The 27,219-nt window shown below is 33.1% G+C and overlaps 5 protein-coding genes across 9 annotated transcripts; 3 read left to right on the plus strand and 2 right to left on the minus strand.

Annotated features, from left to right (window-relative positions):
* The first annotated feature begins 1,979 nt into the window (after nt 1–1,979).
* Nucleotides 1,980–7,575, plus strand: LOC103857933 (protein NRT1/ PTR FAMILY 5.1). 3 transcript variants are annotated; one of them, XM_033288251.1, is made up of 5 exons: nt 1,980–2,322; nt 2,418–2,635; nt 5,201–5,757; nt 6,498–7,400; nt 7,439–7,575. In XM_033288251.1, the coding sequence occupies exons 1-4, from the start codon at nt 2,217–2,219 to the stop codon at nt 7,369–7,371; spliced, it is 1,755 nt and encodes a 584-aa protein (XP_033144142.1). In that variant the 5' UTR covers nt 1,980–2,216; the 3' UTR covers nt 7,372–7,400; nt 7,439–7,575. The 3 variants fall into 3 exon arrangements, with proteins under 3 accessions (XP_033144142.1, XP_009133434.2, XP_018513474.2); XM_009135186.3 differs by having other exon boundaries at nt 6,498–7,558; XM_018657958.2 differs by having other exon boundaries at nt 2,037–2,322; nt 2,394–2,635; nt 6,498–7,558.
* Nucleotides 7,576–9,638: 2,063 nt separating this feature from the next.
* On the minus strand, nt 9,639–13,928 carry LOC103857934 (LOB domain-containing protein 15). Of its 3 annotated transcripts, none has more exons than XM_009135189.3 (3): nt 11,079–13,928; nt 10,666–10,856; nt 9,639–10,299 (listed from the first exon to the last, which is right to left on the minus strand). In XM_009135189.3, the coding sequence occupies exons 2-3, from the start codon at nt 10,840–10,842 to the stop codon at nt 9,898–9,900; spliced, it is 579 nt and encodes a 192-aa protein (XP_009133437.1). In that variant the 5' UTR covers nt 10,843–10,856; nt 11,079–13,928; the 3' UTR covers nt 9,639–9,897. The 3 variants fall into 3 exon arrangements, with proteins under 3 accessions (XP_009133437.1, XP_009133436.1, XP_033144144.1); XM_009135188.3 differs by having other exon boundaries at nt 10,666–10,924; XM_033288253.1 differs by having other exon boundaries at nt 10,666–13,928.
* Nucleotides 13,929–14,148: 220 nt separating this feature from the next.
* Nucleotides 14,149–17,994, minus strand: LOC117132867. Its single transcript, XM_033288254.1, has one exon. The coding sequence runs from the start codon at nt 14,973–14,975 to the stop codon at nt 14,397–14,399; it is 579 nt and encodes a 192-aa protein (XP_033144145.1). The 5' UTR covers nt 14,976–17,994; the 3' UTR covers nt 14,149–14,396.
* A 1,038-nt stretch (nt 17,995–19,032) lies between these two features.
* Nucleotides 19,033–21,256, plus strand: LOC103857936 (WEB family protein At2g40480). The gene is made up of 2 exons (XM_009135190.3): nt 19,033–19,599; nt 19,885–21,256. Exons 1-2 carry the CDS (start codon nt 19,381–19,383, stop codon nt 21,088–21,090), a joined length of 1,425 nt encoding a protein of 474 aa, XP_009133438.1. The 5' UTR covers nt 19,033–19,380; the 3' UTR covers nt 21,091–21,256.
* Nucleotides 21,257–22,931: 1,675 nt separating this feature from the next.
* Nucleotides 22,932–26,948, plus strand: LOC103857937 (precursor of CEP15). The gene has a single exon (XM_033288255.1). It carries the CDS (start codon nt 24,197–24,199, stop codon nt 24,500–24,502), a length of 306 nt encoding a protein of 101 aa, XP_033144146.1. The 5' UTR covers nt 22,932–24,196; the 3' UTR covers nt 24,503–26,948.
* Nucleotides 26,949–27,219: the final 271 nt, after the last annotated feature.

Genomic DNA, 27,219 nt, shown 5'->3' on the forward strand with positions numbered 1-27,219 from the left:
GATAGAATTCTAGAATATTTACAAGTTCATTCACAAGTTCCAACACTTCATCCAAAATAATAATATAGTTGTGAACGTTAGCAAATCACCCAAACCTTTATCAATGTATTTACAAAAAATCTTACTAAATCAACTTAATTTTTTAATTCAACAAAAATCATTGAGATATCTACTAAATCTTACCATTTGTAAAATCTAACAAAACCTCCTATAAATAATTAATACAATACACCTCTAAACTCCCTAGATATTGATTTGCTCTAAAAATTAATCTAGCAACCTTATGATTTACAATTTTACTATGGATTTGCAAATTCTTAGATTTCTATAATCAAATGTGAAAATTAAAAAAAGGATTGAAGCATAAAATAGTTCAACATACATTTTCCAATTTGCATTATCTCACATCATTGCTTTGACTGCAACCATTCTATACTCTGATAATGTATAACAACTATCAAAAAGGTTCAAATTGTTTAACTATTGTGCTATATGAGTTCTTCTTCCTAAATCTAACTTTAGCTACCACTTATCTCTGATATTTCAATGCAGCAATTGAGCTTTACTTCAAAGAGAGTTGATGGATTTGAGCTGCATAAAGTTGAGGTAACATTTAGCAGCGAGCTAGAGTAAGTAAGAAAAAAAATCTCCCAAAAAAAAAAGACAGAGGGTGGCCCACAAGCAAAGTTTCGTGATAGGCTCTGTTTCATGGGCCCATTAATACACGCATATCCACCTTTGTGTATATGGTTGTAGATAGAAGCAGAACAATAATATTGGAAAGCTACGGAGCCTTTGAATGGTGGAACCAACAACAACAAGGTTCCTGTTGAGTCAAGTAATCTGTAGGAAACATTATCTTTAACAGTAACAGTATATACCACTTTGCCACTGACTTCTTTTGTAGTCAATAGAAGTATAGAGTAATACGAAGTGAAAAAGAATCTTTTCCTATTAGTGGTAAAATAAATGTCCTTCTCATATATATCTTAAAAGGTATAAGTTTAAGTTACCTCAAGCTCATGTTTCAACTCTCTGCAAGTTGCAATATGTAGCCAACGAGCAAGGCTGTCAAATCGTTTTCAATAGTATCCTTAACCCTCGTGCACTTATCTTCTGATCATTAAGTCTCTTTTGTACTGTTTGCTCTATTATCAAGACTCTTGATCAAATGCTACCAAAAAGTCTCGGGTGCTTCTGGACTTGTTTTGGGGATTGTTCACCACAGTCGCACTAAACCGCGAACGCATAAGATTTCTGCTGGACTATAAAAACGACCCGAAAAGATTCGGTATTATGAACTTAGATATGTAAATAAATAAATATTCTATCTGTTTCATCAACAAGTTTATTTTAGAATTTTCTTCAGCTTATAAACTTACCTGAATGTATTTAATATACCACTATTTTAAATACAATTATAACAATTTAAGCTCAATTCTATAAGATTGAGGTCAATGGTAAATAAAGAAGTTGTTGCTAAAATATATTTTGGAACATTAAAACGTAAATGTAAGATGTAGCAATGATACTAAGTGTTATATGCATTTATTGAGAGTGCCTCATTTAAGTTCCATGCATGTTTCCCTTTCTCTCTTTGTAAAGACAAAGGGCCATCAAGGCTTCTAAATTCTAATGTGAGGGCTAAGTATCAAAAGCTTTCTGGACCAACGTTTTTTCTCTCTCTTTCGTTCCAACTCTACTATTGGATGCCTCAAACGCGTCTTTCGACCACAATCGCTTCTAATTTTAAACTTCAAATTTTTTGTTGTTCATGTTTCGACCATAACCAGCAATTTTCGGCTCTACATATTTACGTACGACTTTATGTATTTTCTATATTTAAATTATAATACAGAATGGACCAATTAAAAGTTGTATTTACCATCCGAAGATTTATTATGTGATGATGATGGTGGTGGTTACATGACCAAGGTGATGATGATGACACATTAATGAAAAGGAAACAAAAAATCTAGCGGTGTCGTTATATATATCACATACTTGACCTTGCAGAGAGTAAGACAATAGCTCAGCTAATCTTTAAGACCTTGATCTTACTAGTAAGAAAAAAACACCATGCAGCCTTAAGATATATCCCTTTAGTCTCTTTTCACAGACCTGACCTCTCATAGCTCTTTGAATTCTCATAAGATTACCAAATATATACAAAAGAAAACATCAAAAGTTTTATAATTTATAACAAAATACAAAAAATGGAGGATGCAAATGTTTACACACAAGATGGCACCGTCGACCTCCAAGGCCGTCCCGTCCTCGCGTCCAAGACGGGCCGTTGGAAAGCTTGCTCTTTCCTCCTTGGTATTTTAGTTTCATATATATTTAAAAGCATATTAATTGTTTTTTTTTATTAATTCACAAGCTATATATAGTCTTGTGTGTGTGTGTGTGAGAAGGGTATGAAGCGTTTGAGCGGATGGCGTTTTATGGAATAGCTTCGAACTTGGTGAATTATTTGACCACAAAACTTCACGAAGACACGATCTCTTCGGTTAGAAATGTGAATAATTGGTCCGGTGCCGTTTGGATCACCCCGATCGCCGGAGCTTACATCGCCGACTCATACATCGGCCGCTTCTGGACTTTTACCGCCTCCTCTCTCATCTACGTCCTGGTATTTCTCTAATCTCATCTTCGTTTTTGGGTGGTTAAAATGTGAATTAAATTAACTAAACTAGATAGCATTAACTATTCTACAACTTTGAGGAAAAAATCATTCAAGATAGCAAAACTGAGCCAAACCATTTTCAAAAGAAAACGTTATATACGCATGCAGTTTTACAGTTACGAGTTTTTTTAAATTATTATAGTGACAATTACAAGTTTTTTGTCAACAAGGCGATTAAAGTGTTTAACTTATCCCAAATTTCAACGACGATAGTAGTGTGTCTTTGATTTTTTTTTTGTGTTCTTGAGTTTTTTTATTTATTATTCACCAGTTTTGTAGTTTTATTTACTCTTGATATTGGGTATGTTTCTGATTTTCCTACCTGTTTTTATATTTAAATGAAACAAAAATTATTTTTGAATGTCATGATAAAGTAAATAAGTAATAGAAAATATTTTAGCAAAAAAAAAAAAGTAAATAAGTAATAGAGATGTGTGCTTTGTCGCGTTTTGGACGTCGATCAGATATGATCCGTGAACAGTAGTTATCCTAAGAAGTAAGAAGACACTGCCACAATATATAATATTTTTTCTGTTACACTCGTACTAGGATAATATTAGCGCGTGGCTTGTTTATGTTAAAGTGGATATATATTTTATGTAGCGAATATTATTTAGAAGGAACAGAATTTTCCACATACATAGAAAAAAAATATTTTAAAGTTATCCTGTTTTCTTTTGTATACATAAATTTCAAATTATATATCTTAAAATGAATAATGTTTATAAACACTCCATTTTTGTATATACTCTCCATTTTCAAATAGTGCCACATTATTTGAACAAGCTGAATAAATTTAATATTCATTAAAAAAATATAGATGTTATCTACTTATTTAATTATATGTATATGTAGCAATTAGTATCATTCTTTAAATGATTTTTTTTTGGTGCACGTTTGCTAAATAAAGGGTTTAAATGTTAACCACTGAGTTGGTAACATAAGCGGTACGAAATAAAAATGCGGTAGGGTTCAACTGCGGTTCATACGATATGCAGGATCAATGCAGTTTTGATAGAATAAGTAATATTTTTTAATAAAATAAGTAATGTGATTTTGATAGAAAAAGTAATGTGGTTTTTGAAAAAAATAGAACAAACAAACGAAAAAGATTTTTAATTTTTTTTGTCAAATCCGTTATTTAACACAATATGTTTTCTGTAATTTAAACTGTTGTGAATGGTGACAAATATCAAATAAGTTTCACATTACTTCAAATTCGTCCCGTCTTTCTGCCTCCATTTGCAAACTAAGGGTGTGATTAGTAAATTATGGAGTAACCGAGAGTAATTGAAATGGAGTAATTAGAAAGAAAAAATAGTAGAGTAATAAAGATGAAAATAAATAAAAGTTGAGTGTAATTTATTTTCTATTTCAAAAACAATGAGGGAAAAAAATGCAATACATACCTCTACTTGAACAGTACTAAGCGTAAGAAAGATAAAACTTGTTTTCACCTGATTAGTAACTACAAGTGGAACTGAGAAAAAAAAAATTATCGCTGAAACATTATCGCTGTAAGTTTCTTTCAATCACACCGACTGTAAGAGATTACTGTCCGTTTTAAGGTAAAGTTTTTTTTGTAACGGAAGCAAAGTTTGTTTTCCTTCACCAAAATCATATAGCAAAAAAAAAAAAATCATATAGCAAATGGTTTCTTACATCACTTTGACGGCTGTTTGACAGCACTGATATGACATGTAAGTTGTAAATGTTGTTAAACTAGCATGTGGTTAATGAAATTTCCAAATTTACTTATTTCTTTTTAAAAAAAAAAATTAGTTATTTCTTACAAAACTATAGTACTTTTCTTATCATTTGGCACTTATATACAGATTTAAAATAACCACAGGCTTGAGGTCGAAAACGTTTTTCTGCGTCTAAAATGTAAACGACGTGTCAGAATTTAAGCAACCTTTTAACGAAAGCTAACTCCATTTTATTTTATTTTTTAAGATTTGGTTAACCAAGGATGCGTTTCATAAGTTGTTCTCCACACATTTTAAGAGGACCCACAAGTTCCTCTTTACTTCAGTTTTATTGGTTTAGCAGTGAACACATATCTTATCAGCATCTATTGAACATGAAAAGGGAGACTTATCAAACCCAATCAAGAAATGAATTTAGTTCGATCACATCTTCTTATGATATTTACATAAAGAAAATACCTCAAATCAGTCAAAATCCAAGTCAAGTAAGTGATAAGACTTTGATTCGTTGTCTATTGAGACCTGACTCGTGAAGTGCCTTCAACCACCTTTTAGCTGCACGTACTTGCTAGTATTTCAAACTTTTTCAAACGCCAAGCGCATTAAAGTGCATTAATTATTTCTAAATTTTAACAAATATTTTATATGATGTAAACAAAATAAAATCTTATACTTACATTGACAATTTACAAGGAATTTGGACGCAAATGTCGCAATGATTGTCTACACAAAAAATAACATGAAAACACAGAATTATAACACATCTAGATTTTATGAGATCCGGATCATGTTTTGTTTGCAGGGGATGATTCTCTTAACAATGGCGGTAACGGTAAAATCCTTAAGACCCACATGCGCAAACGGGGTATGCAACAAGGCATCCTCTTTACAAATAGCATTTTTCTACATGTCTCTCTATACCATAGCCATTGGAGCCGGTGGAACAAAACCTAACATTTCCACGTTTGGAGCGGATCAATTTGACAATTACAGCCTTAAAGAGAAAAAACAAAAGGTTTCATTCTTCAATTGGTGGATGTTCAGCTCCTTCTTGGGTGCCTTGTTCGCGACATTAGGGCTCGTCTACATCCAAGAGAATCTTGGGTGGGGTTTAGGTTATGGCATCCCTACACTAGGACTCTTGGTTTCTCTCATGGTGTTCTATATTGGAACACCATTTTATAGACATAAGGTCATCAAATCAGAAAATTTGGCCAAAGATTTGGTTAGAGTCCCTATCGCGGCATTCAAAAACCGAAAGCTTCACTGTCCTAATGACGTTTTGGAGCTTCATGAGCTTGACTCACATTATTACAAAAGCACTGGTAAACATCAAGTTCATCACACTCTCATATTCAGGTCAGTGTTGCTTACCATCTCAATAAGAATTAATATTTTATGATCTTTTTTCTTTTTTAAAACTTCTCTCTCAAATTATGTTTCTAGATAAACAGGATATTTAATTTTGTCAAAAAAAGAAGATAAACTGGATATTTAATTTCTTTTATACATTTGCATTAACGAAGAGGAAAAACAAGAAGTGGATGGTTGTAGTTTGATTCCTTGACAATTGACAAGAGTTATAAACTCCCAATAGTACCATTCGATAAGAATCTAACAAAATTAATGGTGCTCTTGTCTCTAGTGGGTAATGACGTGGAACATATGCAATGTTGATTTTTGTTTTATTTATAGCATGGTGCCCTTGTCTCTTGCTTCGAATATTTTATTGGATGATCCTCAAATCCCACCTTCTCCACGTTGATGTGTTCTCCAGTACCGTCCCACTTAAGTGTCTTGCCAGAATCATTGCAAAGATAACTTAGTATAGAAAACTTAAGATATAAAAATGTTGATAGAATTTATGTTAGTAGCTTTACTTGTTGGCGTATATATATGACGTAATAAACATTATTTTGGGAACTGATAAAAAATATTCCTTAATGGAGGTGCATTTTTATGGCTAAAATAAGTCTATTACATTACATAACTTCTACATCTAGAATGTTCTGCTTTTCACCGAAGCTTATTTCTAGACATTTCCTAGAAAAATCTTGGACAAGACAAGACACAAAGTAATTTTGGTTTTGCTATCACAGGTTCTTGGATAAAGCGGCTATTAAGACATGTTCGGGAGAGTCACCTTGTACGGTGACAAAAGTGGAAGTGGCAAAGCGTGTGCTAGGTCTTACCTTAATATGGCTTGTCACTTTAATCCCAAGCACCTTATGGGCACAAGTGAACACTCTCTTCGTCAAACAAGGGACCACCCTGGACCGAAAACTCGGATCCCACTTCCAAATCCCGGCGGCTTCGTTGGGAAGCTTTGTTACACTCTCAATGCTTCTTTCAGTGCCAATGTATGACCAATACTTTGTTCCCTTCATGCGCAAGAAAACCGGAAACCCTAGAGGGATCACTATACTCCAAAGGCTAGGGATAGGGTTTGTGATCCAAATTGTTGCAATCGCGGTTGCTTCGGCCGTAGAGGTCAAGAGGATGCGGGTAATAAAGGAATTTCACATAGCTAGCCCGAAACAAGTTGTGCCTATGAGTATTTTTTGGTTGCTCCCTCAGAACTCTCTTCTAGGCATTGGAGATGTGTTCAATGCGATTGGTTTGCTTGAGTTTTTCTACGATCAGTCACCTGAGGAAATGCAGAGCCTTGGAACAACGTTTTTTACGAGTGGGATCGGTCTTGGGAACTTCTTGAATAGCTTCTTGGTGACAATGGTTGATAAGATCACGACTAAAGGGGGAGGGAAGAGTTGGATTGGGGATAATTTGAATGATTCAAGGCTAGATTACTATTATGGGTTTCTAGTGGTGATTTCGATTGTGAACATGGGTTTGTTCTTGTGGACAGCAAGCAAGTATGTTTACAAGAGTGATGAGATCAAAGATTTTAGTGGAGGATGTGTTGAAATGGAGGCCAAAGCCTTGGACACATCTCCTCTTACTATCCAATTATAACAATGCTATACATGTATATATATATATATATATATATATATATATATATATATATATATATATATATTTGGTTTTCAAGAAATTTTGTAAGTTGTGGTATTCTGATAACATGATATGAATAAAACTTTAGTGTTTATTCTAATCAATCAGTTAAAACTTGGAAGAATGAAACAATTATTCAAGTCTATATATGGATTTGCTCTACTTGTTGAACACAAATCGATTCCCATTGATTACATTGAAGAATGCACATGACTCTGGTTTGAAAAACAAAAGCTAGTTAATTATAACCAACGAGCATCTGCCTTAAGATTCAACCAACGAGAAAAAACTATTCAACAAGCTACCTTTGCAACTCTTATCTACTAAATATGGTTAGACTAAATTAAGTTTCCCTATCATTATTAGAATCCACATGGTTTGAATAGTACCAAGTGGAATAGTGTGTTGCCTTAGGACAAGGGATAATCAAATGTCATTGTATGAAGCAACCGTGATACTGGACCAAACCCGACTCTATCTTTAAAGCCTGATAAGCTTTTCAGCCACAAAGATCTAGTCAATGGTCTTCGAATTACAATGTAGTTTAGGCGTTTGAATATTTTAATCTGACTATTGAGTCCGACCTTTTTCTAACAGTTAGGGATAAGAATTTACCAAGTTTGAGAATATCTCCAACATCAAAATGTGTTAGACCAAAAAGGAGAAGAAGTTTCGTATGTTTTACTTTCTCTTCACAAATAGTTCTGTCGTCTTGAATTTTCATACAAATTAAAATTTTCAATTTATCCAAATAAAAAGTTGGTTTTTAGCAATCTTTTACAAAAACTTAAAAAGGACTATTGAGGAGAATTGCATTTATTTCTATTTGTTTAAACAATTTTTATATAGGTTTAGATATTAGACATTTCTTATAAAAAAAAAGAGCATTCTTTTGATAAAGTAACTAATGTTTTAGGACCTGTTTTCTATTACTAATTAAATATGTCACTAATATTAATTTTAGGCATTAATAACACGTATATTTGGATGATGACATGACTTGATCAATAATTTGGCATCCATTTGTTACTTTGTCTATTTTCTCAAATAGGTGTTTCCATGCACCATGTGTAGTGATAAAGTTTTTAAAATTTATATTATCTTTAAAAATGAAATTTATTAATATTATATATTTATTATTTGGACCAATATTTAAAATAAATTTTATTTAATTAAGCATAAAATTAAGAGAATACTAATTTTATTTATTTTAAATTATATTTAAGAATATATATATATATATATTTAAAACCATAATCTTAGATAATTTTTTATCTTTTTCTTTTGGTTAAATATATTAAATCAACTTGTATAAACTTACTAAAAAAATCAAAAAAAAATTATATACTTATCAAAAATTAAAACTAAACAGTATTTCTAAAATTTATAGATATCTAAATGAAACTAATGATATAACGATTAAAAATTTATAATTTTTTAAAAAAATAATAGTAGAAAATTTTAGTAATAAAAATTATATAATTATAAAATTAAAATTAAATAATATTTTGAAATTTATATGTCATATTTGAGTATATTTATTTTAGTGGTGATTTATGAGTTATTATCATATTTTACAAAGTTTACCAAAAATATAAATCATCTACATTTAATGAGTTATTTATATATTCTATAATGTTTACCAAAATATATATTAACATTAAATATAATCGTTCATGTCATATTTAACTATGAGTCATGTCATCAATTTTAGTAAATATATCATATTTGTTTTTTGTGAGAATAATTGTGAAAATGACATGTGGGGAATCAATTCGCAAATAATGTCTACAAGATTAGTTTTATTTTTCCTATTTAAAACAAGGCAAATTCCTACCGAACATTGTTTCCATGAATATGGTCAGCAATAAGCTGGATTGATTAATTCGATCGATAAACTAAGGAAACCCGAAAATAAAATAAAATAAATCAAATTAAATGAATTAGTTATAATGCACAGCTGACACTTCACCCAACTAATAAACACAATACTAACAGATCCACAGCCAGCTATCACACAAAAAATGATGCAAGTAGTTTCTTTATAGAATTAAGTATTAGTATATGCTGCTTGGATTCTAGAAAAAAAGTCTGTTAAGTATGCATGACTAATTAATTGAATTTGAGCTACCCTAAATTCAACTCCATCATATCATGTTTAGTTCATCGAGATTTTATCAATGGAATATCGCGTTTTTTATTTTTGCTAAGAATGAAATATCAAGTTTTTTTTTTTTTTTTGAAATATCAAGTTTGTTTATCGATAAGAAAGAAAATAAATAGACTTCAATGTATAGGTCTGAAACAAAACCTTAACCTCATCTAACTGTCGGTTAAAGTTTATAAATATACATTTGCTCGATTAATGATAGGCTTTTTAAACCTTCCTCCCTTATATTTATTTAGTTTAGTTAATCACCGGACCATAAATTATCGCAATAAATTATGTGTGTGTGTGTGTTTGTATAATGATTCAAATAAATTTCAACCGAAGTAAGAGTTGTTCTCATTTTCAATGTCACTGTATTCCAAGGCTCTTGTGGTTGGTTGAGAGAAAACACAAGAAGATGGAGGAGGAGGAGCCACCGTAGGTTGCGGTGGAGTTGACGGTGTTTGTGGTGGTGGTGCAATGACGGAGACGCCGCTGGAGTTGTGAAACCCCGCGACTTGGGAGTTGGAAGGTAAGATCAAAGTGGCGACTGCTTCTCGTTGCTTGTACTTGAGAATCGCCGATCGTACGGCCGTAAGCTCGGATTGTAAAGCTTGAACTTGTTGTTGTAGAGCTGAGATTGCACCCATGCATCCGTACACCGGATCCCTTAGCCTTACGTTTGCTTCATACACGAGGCTATTTGCCGCGTCTGCTCTCTGACTTTCCGGTACTTCCTGCTTAGTGTTAAAAATTGTCTTAGCATTATGAGAATATTGCCAACAATATTCAGATACTTTATAATGAAACCGGCCAGAGAGTGGTCTTGCGATTTTGAAAGCTCTAGATAATTTAGTAAGGATTTTAAGTTTTAAAAGATTAAACAATTTTGGAGGTTTATATTTATGTAAATTCTCTAAAACTTTAGGAATAATGACTAAGACAATCTCTATTTATGTAACGACTAAAGAGAAGATGCGTCTAGTGAGAACAATCCCTGGCATGGATCAACAACGCGATGATAATTATCACTATATCATTCTAAAGTAGTTCACATGCTTAAATCATGATGATATGTGTGTGCTTTGAAATTGTGTTCTTACCATTAGCATCTTGGATACGTTGCTAGCTCCAAAGACTTTGTGGACGGATGCGAACTTATGAGGCTCATGTGGGGAGAAATAAGGCGAAAAAGGACATTCTTGAGCGCATCTACGGCGCAAAAGCTTACAAGCAGCACAAGGAGTAATGGTATTGAGTGTTCCGGGAGGACCGGACATTGGTCTTCTGATTCCTGCCATTTGATGAGGCCAAGCATCAGCTTCTCTTTTGAAAATTTTCCGTAACAGTTCAAATCTCTCCCTAAGCACAACGAACCCAAGAAGAACTTTAGTTTTCATTAAAAACATGAATATATGACTAAAAGGTATAAATCAACCATATCCACCAATTTGAGGGAAATCTAAATCAATGTAGAGAGAAAAAAGGTTTCACTAATGAGATGTTCACTTTTTACCTTTCTAGGGACATTCAGGCATGTTCTCAGAGGATGGAAAGAAAAGGGAGAAAAGTAGAAAGAAACACAAAGAGAAATATTAAAGTCAAGTGACTTTTAAAGATAGTATGTAGGAAGATAGCCGAGGAACGCTTTGAAGGCAAGTAAAATACCAGGTTTAAGATTTAGTGGCCACGATATATGTTGCACATGTGTCAATATATATATAAGCAAAACAGGAACTGGTTTGTAATATAACTACTTTAACATGAAAATAACTGAAGATAGATAGTTAGTGAAGACTGATCAGAGCTGTATTTACTGCTTAAGCACGTGAGCCGTGAGTTTTTTTTTTTTTCGACTTAACGAATCTGATCACGCAAATTATAATCACATACATTATACATGCATGTAGTCACTCGTACATCGGCCGGGCAAACACTGATTGGTTTCGTGATCAGCGATAGAGATTAATAGTTTCAAAAGTTTATAATAGTATTAGTTCAAAAACTTTATAATAGTAAAAAGTTGGTGAAGGATTTAGAAATGATATTGTTAGATGTACTGACTACAAAAAAAAGAGTGAATGAGAATGATAGTTTGATGATATTGGCATGTTAGTTCCAAGTCCAAATCAAGAAACCACATCATCTTTATGTGTACGGGATGGGATCTTGTTTTTTCTTTTTTTTTTATGTTATTATATTTATCGTTGTTGTTTTGAGTTATCTCCAGCTTCAATTCAAAATCCAATAGAAAGAAGAATATTGCTTTGACTCTAAGAAAGCTTTGCACTTGTATAATCTTGTTTGACCCTTATTAATAGCCTAAATCGTCGCCCCGCTGTTCTCTCTTCTTCTTCTTTTTCTTCTTCTTCGTCTTCTTTATTTTTTTATTTTAAATTCTACGGTGATATTATTTAGTGTTATCACAGAATACAATTTAGGATATATAATGACATATTAAAATTAGTTAGGGATAATTAGGAAAATATTCTGTTTATGTTATCAAATTTGAAAAATGCATTGATTTTGTTTTTTGAAAATTACACTTTTCATATATGTAAAAAGACATTTTGATCAGATTTCAGTTAAATATTATCTTATAAAAATTTAAATTTTGAAATTATTGAGGTAAAATATATTAATGATTTAATAATTTAAATATTGAATTGGACAAATAATTTAAAAATTCAGTGTCTATCATTTAAAAACTATTAATCTTATATAAACAGAAATTATTATGGAAAAATTATCACTTTCCTAATGTATTATGTAAGATTTTACATATTAAAATTCATCATCACACTGAACTTGTCACAATTAAAAAAAATTTCTCCACTAATAAGTGATAAAATTCATGAGGTCATAAATTGTTGCATTAGTCATGAGTATGTTGAAAATTTCAACAGAGTGGAAATATTCAAAACTTATAAAGCACAATAGCACTAGATCAAAATTTGGTAAGTTCCAAACTACATGAATTTTTTTGGTTCATACAAAAGATTGTTTCTTCAAGTTAAAGACTTCAAATATGATTGTTTTCATTTTTTTCTTACTATTTTCATTTAAATGAAAACAATATCAAAATATTAAATCTAAATTCTTAATGTATTTATATATTTTTAGTTAGGACAATTTAGTCATTTAACTTAACAAAAAGTGTAGTTTTCAAAAGAAATAAAACACAGTGTATTTTTCAAAATAAAATCTATTTGCAGAGTATTTTTCCAAATTTTCCCTGAATCTTAAGTGTTTACAGTTTTTTTCTTTCAGAAAACCTTTTGAAGGTTTCTCTCAGGAAAAAAAAAAAGAAGGTTTCTCTCAAGGTTGACATGTGGGCCGTTAATTATTTTTGGGCCATTAATTCGTTGGCCTTGCCTCTGAAATATGTGTGTTTAGAAATTTATTTTGTGGTCGATTGGATTAGAGTTCAGAGGTATGAAAAATTATACCATTACGTGCTGGGTAGACTCAAAGGTATTGTATCCCTTAGCCATGCTCATCTTCAAGATTACACACTAAAGGAATGATACACCAACCTCTTGCAACATATATCAAAGATTAGTGATGTAGGAAGGAAAATGTAGCATTGGTAACAGCTCAATTAATAAGAAAATAAAATTTTGCTTTAAAACAAATTTCAACAAATCATAATGTACAAATGTTTTTTGGAAAATAAATATAACATGCAAGCCTGATTATTCACTATTTTTTGTTTTAATTTGTTACTGGTTTCTCTGCCACTTTTCTTTGCCACCAACTCTCTTGCCCCTTCATTGAATGATGGCATTTAAGATTGCACCATTATAAAGTCATCAAAACTTCTACCACGTGTGCAGGAGTGGTCGAGGACTTTGACAGCCTTGAGTCAAGAATTAAATTTTAACTAGCTCGTTAAAACTACGTCATTGTTTCCTGACTGTAAATTGGTTATTACAAAGATACCTATGTTAATCAGTTTTACGTACATCCGACCTGCTTTCCCTTAATAGTGAAAAGACCGACTTCGTTAGCGTGAGAACCTCATCTATGTTATTTTCCTTTCATCACAAGAACTACATGCATATCTTAGGATACATACTATTACTGAAGACTTTGAAATCCAAAAAGTTGCATATTCTAAGGAAATCTTCCTTTAAGGATATTTAATTCACAAATTATAAAATATCATACATGCACAAATGTCATGAACATCCAAAACAGCTAACCAGTTATTAATATATTAAACCTTTTTAGTTTCAGCCTTTCAGGTAATACTCTTTATATTCTTCTATTTTAGTGACTTGGGATTATAAATGATAAACTGAATTTGAATTATATTAACATACTAAAAATTCAAAGATTGCTTATCATAGAGATGCATTCATGTAGTTAAACATTCTTGTTCTTCTTATTTTCAAATTCAAATGTAATCTATAAAGTGAAATAACTATATATAGAACAAACGAGACATATAAAATATGAATAGAGGCCATTAATGCTGGCACATGGTCAGTTAATAGCCCACATTTTTCTTGTCATTTATCTTATATAAAGCTTGACGTTTGACTTATAAAAATTTAACGTCTAATCCATAAATTCGATATAAATATAGTCCACTGTTGGTTAATTTTCAATTTAAGCGTACCAACAAGATTCACTAAATTTACATAAACTAAAAACAATCAAATTATGAAAATCACAACAACGAGCAATCAAAACACGTGAACAGCATTGGCACAATCAAACACTATGTGTTTAAAGAGGCAAAAGCCAAAACACTTTTAAAAATGGATCTTAAAATCAAGATCCTATATATTTTCTATAACAACAGCCGAAATAAGATAACATGATGACATTAAATCAATCTAAGATCATTACGACTAGATCGATAGCTAAGAACAGAAGACAAAGCTCTCTTCATACTCCCCATTGATGAATTAAACCCTCTTTTATAACACAACGTTGATGTTGGCGACGACGAACCAATCTCTTCCTCGTCGTCGTTCCTAACATACGATCTCGAGCAAGAAAGGTAACATGTTTTAGCACGATGCACAATTCTAGACCGAGGAGAGGAGGAAGAAGAAGAAGAAGAAGAGGACGAAGACGACCAAGAAAACGAAGGACGAGACATGTGATGCTTCCCGTTGAAAAAAGCCTTCACGAACCGAGTTTGTTTCGGTCTAACTTTGCTCAATTTGTTCCCGTAGGAGGAGGAGTAATATGATGGAGGCGGCGTTAGTGGCGGAAGACGAAATGATTCAGAGAAGAGAGGGTGTTTTGGTGTGCCTGGCCGTGTCTCCCACAGAAACGGCACGGAAGCTCCGCCGTAGTAATAGATTCTTGACGATGCATTGACCTGGGAGCTCTCCTTTACGATTACCTTTGAGGATCTGATGACTCCGTTTGTGTCGTCTTCTGATCTTTCAGACATCGTCGTTAAATGTGTTGTAAGGTGTTTGACGTGAGCTAGCAAAACTCCCTCTCTTGGATATGTCCGAAGACCACGAAGCTTCTTCAGATACGAAAGAGGAGACAAGCTGGGAGCATCTATTTTTGGAAAATTGATGCTTTGTTAGTGTAAGAGAAGTTTGCGGAAGAATTAAAGGATCTTTATTTGCATGGAGTGTGTAAAAGCAAGCAAATGACATGTGCTTATACTACTATTTTTTGTATTTATCTATCTTATTTTCTAGATTTTTCTATTTGTAAATTTCACATGGATGACCATATGGCATATATATAATACTAGAAAATAATTGCAGAGTGCAAAAAATGGTTAGATAATAAATGAGTGTGGGCAATCCACAGTTCAAATCCGACCTAGTATTGTTACTATTTACACTTCAAATCTACACACAATAGACGTTGAAAATGAGATACTATAGACGTGTAGGATGTAAAGAGAGTGCGAGTGTGGACCGTTGGATGTACAGTTGAGCGGTATAAATGAATAGGATATACCGTTCGTGGTCCATTGTTTCCGTACTGAGATTTTGCTTGACTTCGATATAGAAATATCAATATTCAAGACAGTTTTTTTTTTAATATAATGTTAAATTTATTCAAAGAAACATTCAAGACAAAGTTAGGTAGAAAATATAAGGTGAATCTCTTGTTTATTTCGCACATCCTCCTATAAACGTTGCATACTTGCATTTATTAAATATATAGATTAATAGGTATACACAATAAGAGTCCACATGTTTAGGCAGTTCTAGATTCAAGAGAACAGTTGGTTAGGTGGTGTAGGGTATGGTATTAACGGTTGATTGTGTTTTATATGCGGGCAAAACCAGATATTAAATGGTTAAACATCATTTAGTGCTGTAATAAAATTATAACCTATTTTTACACGCGTACACACTGAGACGCTAATGTTTTCTTATTAAAACATTTTTTTACATATGTTCCGAATTGTTGATGCATCAATAGCCTACACCACCTATGTTGTTATAAGAAACGTAAGCAGTTTTTGGTAAAATGCTTTCAAAGATTCTGTTTTTTTTTTTGAACTTAAAAATCAAAGATTCTGTTCCCATGTTGTGAATTATCATTAGAGAGAAAATTTCACATGATATCAAACGTAATCTTTTGTTCTCTGTCTGATTGTTAGGTATATATCCTTAATAATCTTCTTTTATAGAATCATTCTTCAGTAAATTTAACTGTTCTTCTCAAACGCTATAGGTATTTACGCAGTTATGGGCCCAAAAGCTCCGAGTTAAAGAGAATTTGGCGAGGACGGCGACTCTGGTTGACATGTGCAAGCGGGAAGCTCGACGAGTCTCCCTAAATTACTAAACCCGAACTCGATATTTAGATCAGTTTCGGCTTGCTACTCTGATCTCCCCCACGTTGGCAGTCAAAACTTTTCACACGGCCACGTAAGCGAAATAATGACTGCTTCTTCGTGTAATTTTTCTTCTACTAGTACGACTTCCCGAGTGCTAGCTGTCTCATCTAGGCCTGGACATTTTACATGTACTCGAAGACCCGATCCGAAACCGATCCGAAAAAACCCAGTTCGGGTAAGAACCGACCCGATCAAATTATCCTATCGGATCTAGTTGCAGAGGACCCGTGGGTCTTGGATCCGACCCGACCCAAACCCGAAATCCGATGGGTATCCGAATTAATAATGTAAATTAAATAAAATGCACCAAAAGAGAATCAAAGACGAATTATTTGTCTAGAGAACATGGGGGTCAACCACTAAGAAACAATGAATTGTTGTTGTATCTCGCATAGTTTAATATATATACACATTTTAATATAATAAAACACATAAATTTTGAATAAAATTTTGAATATTTTCGGATCTATAAATATTTTCAGATATTTTTTTTTTGTATTTTAGGTCTTTTTTAGATCGAACCCAAACCGAACCCGACCTGAAACCGAACCGAATTCGAACCGATAAATTCTAGTTACCCAAATGAGTCCAACTATCTAAAACTCGACCCGACCCGAACCTGGTACGATCCGAACCGATCCGGAACCGAGAATTTGAAATTACCCTATCGAATCCTAAATTCTTAGACCTGAAAGACCCGAACTCGAAAGAAACCGATCCGAACCCGACCCCACGACCCGAATGCCCATGCCTAGTCTCATCCACGGCTCCAAGCATCCAAACACATTGTCATTGTGTGACTGCATTGGTATAAACTTTTATGACAGCAATACATAGAGCTACTAGGCAACAGCTGAGAACAGCATGCTACGAGGTCCGTGAGGTTCGTCCTGGAGCTCATTATTCCATGGTTACTATTAATAATGGAACATCGGTTTCAACTTGCCAGCATCTGGTGATTCACACTGTTTGACCCATCTATAACTCATATGTGTCAACCCTAAAGAACCCCTCGCAAATTCTTACAGTTATAGGTAAGCAGTTTCTCTTGTTCCACCTTAAACATCATAGGGCTTGTTTGTTTCACATTCGAAATGATTTATCTGGATGAAGATGATAGTTTTGTTTGTTTAGACTTAAAATTGCAATTCATCTGGTTGAATTACAGAAATTTATGTTTAATTTTAAAGTCTATCAAACTGAATCAATTTGGACCGATGGATCTCTCAAAAAATAGTATAAGTCTATTATGCCCTTAATATAATTTCCAAATTACAAACTTAAATCTAATATCATTCTGTTACTCACAAAAAAATGATAAAACAGTTCTTTTCCACTAAAATCGTAAAAATGCATTTTTCGCCAAAACAACAAAAACACGTTTTATTGCCAAAAAACGTATTTTCCACCAAAAACGCAAAAACACGTTTTCTCACCAGTGTTTTATCGCCAAAAACACAAAAACGTATTTTTAGCCAAAAACACAAAAACGCGTTTTCCAACCAAAAAAAAACATGTTTTACTGCTAAAAATTCATTTTCTCGCCAGAAACACAAAAACGCGTTTTTCGGCCAAAAACAAAGAAAAAAACATGTTTTACCGTCAAAAATTCGTTTTCTTGCCAAAAACGTAAAAATGTGTTTTATCGCCAAAAATACAAAACGCTTTTCCCTGCCAAAACATAAAAATGTGTTTTTCTGCCAAAAACGAAAACATGTTTTACCGTCAAAAAAGGAAAAAAACACGTTTTCAGGCAAAAAAAAACCGGAAAATGCGTTTTCCGCCAAAAACGGGGAAAACGTGCCGCCAAAAAAGCAAAAAAGTATTTTTCCGTCAAAAACGCAAAACGTGTTTTTCGTTAAATTCGTAAAATCTGAAAAATCATATTTCCCTCCAAAACTAATTTTATATTTTAAATAATTAAGAAAAATTAATTGTGAAACAAAAATAAAATATAACTTAAACAAAACAAGGGTATTTTAATAATTTGTTTATTAAACTCATCTAGATAAAAATGAAAAATAAAGAAACAAACATAAGTCATTTAGATGATTCATCTAGATAAACTTTTTAGATATACAAACAAACAGTCTCATAAAATTTGGATGAATCATATAAATAGATCATCTGGATGGAGATGACAGATGGTGAAATAAACTGCCCCATAGTTCATCTCTCTTTTTGTTAAAGAAACAGTCTGAGAGTGGCAAAGGAAAACAACATCAAGAACGTTGCATTTTCTGCCATATCTTGTGTTACAAGTAGAGTTGTCACAACCAGAGACATAAGTCGCTCAAACTCCTTCCCTATTTAGATTTTCTCACAGAATATGATATGCCACAAGACTACTCAAACATTTTTGTAATGAAACAGAGACTTGACAAATGACAGTTCTTGGAAACCTTATATGTCCACAATATATATTGTTTTTGTCGTTAGATATCCTTTGGATTAATCTTGCTGTGATTAGTATATCAACGACCAAACAGTTCACCAATAACATGAAAGAGGTAATTCTTTCTCTCGTCAATATTGTCCACACTTCCATAGATTCAGTGCAATAAAAATTCAACCGTCGGCAGCCTAAACGATTTATTGATTTGGTCCCTGCCGGCACCAAAGCATGTCTTTTGGTAAAGCTAAACAATGGGGGGGACTGCAATTCCCAATATCTTTCCGTTAGCCCCGCAATCAACGGCCCAAATTGAGTAATCAGTCGCTATTACCGACAGACAGTGGTTAATCTAAACGACTAACCAATAAAAACTCGCCACGTATCCATTCCCTTTATCTCTCTGGGTGGTGTTAGTGTGACTCGCTAACGAGAAAGCAGAATCATTTTTTTTTTTTGAAAAGCTCTTTTTCTTTTTTACCGTCCGCTTTTTTTTTGCTTTTGTTTTGCTGTTATTCACAATAGCCATGATCACTGAGAAAGTGCTTCTCTTTAAATTTAACAACTCATCTTCTCTCTATAACGGTGGAGATGTCAGAGGAGGAGCATCAGAGTTGTGTCCATGATGTGAATATTCGAACCAAGTCCGAGAATTTCGACCCGGCTGGTGTTTCTCATGCACCCGGGATAAGGAAAGTGAGTTCCAGAGCTGAGATTGATACTTCTCCTCCATTCGGTTCGGTTCAGGAGGCGGTGACTTGGTTCGGTGGTCGTGGCCATTGGGTTCCTTTCAAGCTTCAAGACAATTACGTAAGTATTCTTCTTTCTGTTTTGATGGTGACTGTCCATTGTTCTTTAAATTGGAGTTTAAGTAGATTTTCATGACTTCTGTGCAATTAAGTACCATTTATTCAGTGGAATTGAGTTGTTGAATTTCATATATTAACGTTAGTTCTACCTCTGAGATCGCTGCATGCGTTTGTATTGAATGATGCTAGTTTTATTTGGTCTTTGAAGGTTTTATGAGCTAATGTCTGTGACTGTTGTGAGATATGACATTTTTTTAATATGTTTTGTTTTTTTTTAATTGTTTAGAATTGTGTGGGAGAATTTAACATAAAGAAAATGGAAGAGCATGCAGCAGAGCTAGAGAAGAATCTAATAGTGAAAGAGCTAGAAACTCTAGATGTTCTAGAAGCACTTGGCTCCACTAAGAGGATTGTTGAAGACTTGAAGCGGCAGCTTCATCAAGAATCCTTGAGATCAGCTGAGTATCTCAGTTCAGACATCAAAGAGATGAACAATGAGCATTGCAATCACAACCCCACGTCATCTCCCGATCTGATCTTAATGGAACTGAAGCAAGCCAAGATAAATCTTAGTAAAACCATGGATGATCTTGCGATGATCCAGTCCTCTGTTGAGTCTCTAAACAAGAAAATGAAGGAAGAGAAAGAGTTTCTTGACAAGACAAGAGAGAAGCTTACGTATGGGTTTGGAGGAGCGGTGTCTCTAGCTGAGGAGCTGAGTAGAGTTAGGGTGAAACCAGATGCAACACCAAGAGAACATGTGAAGATGATCGCTGAAACGGGTCTTAACCAACAGAACAAGAACTGTCTGAGAACTGCGGAGATGAGACTGGTTGCTGCTAGAAAAATGGAAGAAGCTGCAAGAGCTGCGGAAGCACTAGCCATTGCTGAGATAGCAATGTTATCATCATCACAATCAAACGATGAAAGCGAGTTTTGGTTTCCAGAGCCTCCAAGTTCTCCCTTAACACCGAGAGGACTAAGGAATGTTACTGATAGCTTAAGAAGTGGGGTCTTGAAGAAGCTTGAGGAAGCTGCACAAGGAGTTAAACAAAGCAAACAAGACTTAGAAGCTGCGTTAAACCGAGTAGAGATAGCTAACGTGAAGCAACTCGCAGCTGAAAACGCTTTCCGCGGGTGGACAAAACACACACCTACGAGTCAAACCCGGCGCTCTTTTTTCAGACATCTGAACAAGCAGAACGAGCCAGTTCTAAAGTCTAATGTCTCGATGCGTGATGTTTTGAGGCGTAAGCAAGTTCCGAAGGAAGAGGCTGTTGTCTCCGAGAGGCAGAGTATTGAAGGACAAAGGCGGAATGTGAACTTGAGTCAAATGCTGAGGGAGCTGAAGCATGATATTAAGTCTTCTGTACGAGGTGAGAAAGAGGAGGTACGTGAAGAGAAACAGTTTGTCACGCAGAGGAGGAAGTTTGGGTTCATACATATTACACTTCCCATGCAGAAGCAGAGTAAGAAGAAAACTAGCGTTTAATAAGACTGCAACTTACAACTACTTTTAGTTTGTTCCTTTATGTGTTTGTTTGTAAGTGGATTTTCATTTGGTATGTTGTGTTGTGATAACTTTTGTGTTTATATTTGTATTCATGAGAATAAATATACAACTAGTCATAAATAAAACATAAAGCTAGAAAATCTAACCAAATCTTCAGAGGACAAGTAGACATGAAAAGGTAAAATTGATTTTGTAGAACAACAACAACTGTTTCAGGTGGACAGAGCCGGTCCTGAGATTTTGGGAACTATAGACGGTTTAAGAAGGATTTATATAGTTTGGGGACTTAATATTTTTTATACAAGCGACTAATTCAACTGTTTCATCCGACTTAGCCCATGACAGGCCCTGCAGGTGGACAACAAAGCTTATGTTCTTGGTTTTGCTGGAGCTCTGTTCACTCTTTATGTTATCGAAGGTGGCTTATCTAAGAACTTCACACAAATCAAAAGATTAGCTTTCTCTCAACCCAAGGCGTACTATTTATTACTAACATTTTTACAAACTCAACAATTTGGTAAAGAATCTCAGATGGTGAAAGATTTTTTTTCTTTCTTTTCAGGTTCTACATGCTTTTTACTCCAGAAGTTCACAACTTGTAATGCATTTCTAAGCGAGACTTGATATTAAAAGTTTAATATATACTTCTTCTGTGCTGGTCCTGCTGGTATGATGAGAGTACATCAGGGTAAAACATAAAAGTGAAAAAGAGTGATAAATAAAATGGTGGAAAAGAAGAAAGAGAATGATAAATGGTGTTAACAAAATTAAGAGTCGGTATGCTGACAAAAAAAAAAATAAGAGTATAAGTTTATCCAAAAAGAAATTATGTTTTAAAGTTTGCAAAACTTTATACTTGAAGTTTAAAAATATTTTTTCTCCAAAAAAAACTTCAAACTTAATTTAAAAAGTATTTATATTTTATACTATGATTATTATATTTGCCATAATTAATTTAAAATTCATAAAACTTTGCAAATAACTCATATATAAAAAAATATTACAACAAGATTAATAAATAAAATTTTACATAGAAATACATAATTAAATAGTAAATTACAAATAAATTACCATATTATTTCATAATTATTTTGGTAATACTCTCATATATGATCAACTAAATTTGTTAAGTTTCTTTTGTGTTACTGTTATTGTCTAAATCTAGTTTTAAAATATTTTAAATCTTATTTTAAAGTTTTGATTTAACTTTAACTGTAAAATTTAGATTTGTAAAAATAAATTTGAAATATTATGAGATATAAATTTTATAAGGATAAAAAAAGATAAATAACAAAATATTTAAGAATCATTAATGTGATGTATAATAAGGACCAATATGTAAATAAAATATGAAACTTCAAATTTGAAATTTTGAGTAGTGAAATTCTATATCTGAAGTTTCACTATTCAAAATTTCAAAATTGAAATTTTAAAGTTTTTTTCAGAGAATAAAAAACTTTATATTTGAAGTTATAGAGTACATTGACGATCCATGAAGACCGTTGAGCAGGAAGAATTCTATAAGTTTTCTTTTCCCGTTGTTTTGAGTGTTATGTGCCTACTGGCACTTTCATTTCTGGTTCTTGTTGTTGACAATTTCTTCTTGACATCCGTTTGGTTGTCTGTCCATTATGGACACATTGACAAAAAAAAAAAGAGTATATGTTGGAGGTGCTCTAAAAGTGAATGTGTGTGTTCTTTTACTGTTTAAATAGTAAATAGTAGTGGGACAGCGCAAGGTTAGACGCTCGAACTCACCACTACATGCGGAGGCAGAGTGCCTCGTCTGGGCTATGGAAGAGCTAAGTGGACGCGGTTTCAAACATGTGAATTTTGAATCCGACTGTCAACAATTGGTGCAAATCGTTACATCCCCAAAAGCCTGGCCAGCACTCGCACCGGAACTCGATGATATTCAACTACTTCGATCATCTTTTTCTCTATTTTCTTTATGCTTCATTTCAAGATCTCTGAACCTCCGTGCGGATTCTCTTGCAAAAGAGGCCCGATCACGAGACTCACCTTTTATACTTGTAGACGTTAAGGTCCCTCAACAACTAGCTCTCGAAGGTAGAGTGTTAGGATCTATTTGATCTTTGAATGAAGCTTTTGATGACAAAAAAAAAAATAGTAAATAGAGTAAAAGTAAATTTTTTTTATTAAAATATCTGTGAAAATTCAGAATAATTAAAAAGTTGAAATAATAAGTTACTGATCTAAAATGACTATACGGTCACAAACATTATGTCGTCAGGTATTTGACGTATTGTTGATACCAATGATTACATACTAACCTACTAACCGTGATAAAATATTAACTATACACTTAGAGGTTCTAGTCCCATGCTTTCATATCGAGTTTACGCTATTTTTACCACTTCATTCTGCATTGTTCAATGATGACATTTGTAAACAATGTTTACGTTTCTATATGATAACCGACGTTATATATTATTTAAATTATTCGCGCAAATCATCGCCCCTAATTACGCTTAGTCGCTTACATTCTTCAAGAACATAGCTGTTTTTCATGAGTAATAAAAAACAACAGATAGTTTACAAAAAAAAAAAAAAAACAACAACAGATAAACGGTCAATACATCTTCTGAAAAGTTTATTAATTGTGTTTTGATTTGAATAACCAATTTATTAAAAAAATTACTCACCATCTATATATTGTCTTATCAATTTTCCAACAAGCTAAGTATACGCATTGTCATAGAACAAAGCATGCAATGATGGATCATTACGATAAAAAGGAAGATAACATACATAAACCAAAGAAAAGAAGAAAGTAAAAAATGGCCATGTTATAAAGCCATCATGACCATTGTTTGCCAATTTCAACAAAGTTGGCCCTCTAAATTTGATATTTCAATGTGTCTTTTCTTATATTATTATTTATAATTCAATGTTTCTTTTCTTATATTTTAATTTATATATATGTGCATTATTGTATGAACAAACAACACCACAATCTCTTCTTGGACCCTAAAGACAACAAGAAAAAAACCCATATATACGAATTCTATTATTTTCACTATTTAATTTGATTGTTTCTTGAAGGTATATATAGCTACTACAAATGGATACAATGAAGATTAAACTTCTCGTTATACTAGTCTCTTTCTTCCTCATCTCTGAAGTTCCTGCGATTCTTGGGTTCAGTATGAGAGGCAATACTAGATCGGAGCCGGAAGCATTTCACGGCGGAGATTTCTTCCTGGCGATGAAGATCAGGAAATTGCTGGTTACAAACTTGCAAGTCGATTATTCAGGTGATTATGATGATGGAGCCTCTTCAGCATCACCAGCACCACCAGTGCCTGATTATGATGATGATATCTATAAAAGGCAAGGTGATGTCCCAAGCCCTGCTATAGGCCACTGATGATACGTTTTCATGTGTATAGTGTATACACAGAAAGAAATACACATTTTTGGTTAATATATTTATACATGCTATTTACTTGTTCATATGTGTGTTTGTCCTAAGAGATCTCCGTATAATCAATTTATGTGTCTTTTTGTTTTGATAATACATATCCTTCTCTATATATACATTTTTAATTATGTCATTATTCAATAAATGTGACATCTACATTTTTATGTATGCATGTAACACTCATAGACAATTCTGCATTTTCCCTTTTGTAAAAATGTTTTCGGTTTTACAAGAAGTTATGTCATATGAAAAACTAGTTTTGTTCTCTTTTTCTGTTTGTTATCGAAGTGTAATTAGTTTAATTAATATATATATATATACATAGAGAACAATTGATGAACCAAATGGAGTTAATCTACTGTATATTACATAATGTAATGTTCTAAGAATACCATTGAGATTAGAGAAAGGAAAACGTTCCCTCTGTTGGTAATAAAAGGAAAAACACAGTGACAGTTGTACAGTCTTGAGTCTTGACTCTCTTTTTTTTTGACAAAAAAGTCTTAAATCTTGAAACATTCAAGTTTTATCTATAGTACCAAGTGGAAGAATATAAAATATATAGCACCCAATTTAAAATAGTAGATATAACGTTTTTTCATACATTCAAAATTTGAACCATGAAAAAAATAAAAAAAATATATTCATACGGACGGTCACGTCGTATTCTAAAAATGTGGATGAAAAGTTTTACAAATCAAAAACAAAATAAAATTACTCAATATAAACTATAAAATTATTGTGTATACAAATTTCATAATAAACAAATATGTAATAAATTTAAAATTTAAATTATATACTACCATTTATATAAAATCAATGTTTATTTTTCAAACAAATATATATAAAAAATTATATAAAAAAAATTATATGTCTATATTTTTCAAACAAATATCCGTACGGTTCAAGTTCTAGTTTAAAATTAAGAAACAATGACCATAATACAACAAAAACTCATGAGCAATATTCTCTCGTAATCAATCAATTAAATCTAACATTTTTAACTTCTAAATGTTGATACTTCGAACTTTAATTGGAAATTACTTGTGACCAATGTAAACGGTTGTATCTTGAGAATGAAGCGATCTTTAAAATCCCTAGCACTTTTTTTTTGACAATCAGGAAAAGGACTTGCAGAAAATGTGCCCAACTGAAAAGCACATCATTCCGAAAATCACGTATGAAGATTAAAATCATATAAAATACATTTAGTATTTTTGCTTTAAAATATCAAATGTTTCTATGTGATTGCATCAATGCATGCATATAATACTATATGACTTGGTGGAGTGTCTCTTTATGCATGCATAGAATCCACCGACTAGTCTACTAAATTTATATTTTATATAAATTGTATAATCATCTTGTTAAACCCTTTAACAAAAAAAAAACAATAGAATGATTGTTGTGAGTAATCAAGGGGCTTCTCCTGGAAGTGTAACTCATGAGGATCGTCTCCAATCATATGTTGCTTTGGGATACTCTTACTGGCTCAGTAACTCTTCTTTTGTATCTGAGTCATCCTATTGTCAAGTGTTTTGAGACATAGCAAAGACGGAAGAACAACTACTACACAGCTCTTGAGATTCACAGAGTAGTAATATGAATAATCTGAACCCACCATAAGCAAAAAAAAACATCAAAATAAACTGAAACTAAAACATGACGAGGCTTCAGGCAAGCTGTGCAGCATCTCCAGCTCCAGCTTCTTCATCTTGCACTTGGTTAGATAAAATGTTGTTCTCCACCTTAGGCACCAACTTGGGTTCAACTTTCTTCTCGGTCTTTCCTCGTATATAGCACAAAACCAATTCGTCATGAACACCCTCATGAAGGGAATATTCTGTCATAACCCAACCAGTCTTATCCTCCTTTCCCTTCAATTTCTTGTAGTACACGAAACTCTCCTTGTAACCCTCCACCTTATTGGTTTTGTCCATGATTGCCTCTTGACCACTAGTCCTTTTCCATCTGCCGCCTTCGCTTTCTCTCCTTCCCGGTACGGTCCAGTTAACACTCTCGAGTCTTGACACCTCTTCTGTTCCTCTGACTAACGTAGCACCATTCGTTATTCTATTTTCCGTTGGAACTAGAGAATATAATTCAGTCGGTGGCGCACCAAAAAAAAAAACGAGTGGTCTTTTCACTGTTTCGTTTTCCTGTTAACGATCATGTTTTTTCCCTTTTCTTGTAGTTTCTTAATCTGATTTTCAATCTTTTATTTATATTAATATATCATTTTATTACAAAATTATAAGAATTACTACATCGTCAATCAATATTTTATAGGATTTTATTCTATTTGAACAGTTTTACTTTTTTTTTTTTTTTTTTCCCAAATTGATATACTATTAATAAAAGGGCCAAGCCCACAGAACATAAAAACCTAGAACAAAAAGCCCAAAAGAAACATGGGTTACTAGTTTAAATGCCAAAGCCCAAATAACATGAAAAAAGGCCTACGGCCCACACAAAGGAAACCGGGCAGCTTGCCCGATACGCGAATCAAGGAGGCTGGGGATCGAACCACGTGTAGAGATCTGGAGCATCAGTGTGACACGCGTCGCCCGCCTCGACTTGATCGCGACCGCGACGCAAGACCGTCGGGACTTTCTCCGACAACCCTCTCTTCGCCAGAGCTCAAATACCACCAAGCCTCCGAC

The sequence above is a fragment of the Brassica rapa genome, chromosome A03 (assembly GCF_000309985.2).
Source record: "Brassica rapa cultivar Chiifu-401-42 chromosome A03, CAAS_Brap_v3.01, whole genome shotgun sequence".
Lineage (NCBI taxonomy): Eukaryota > Viridiplantae > Streptophyta > Magnoliopsida > Brassicales > Brassicaceae > Brassica > Brassica rapa.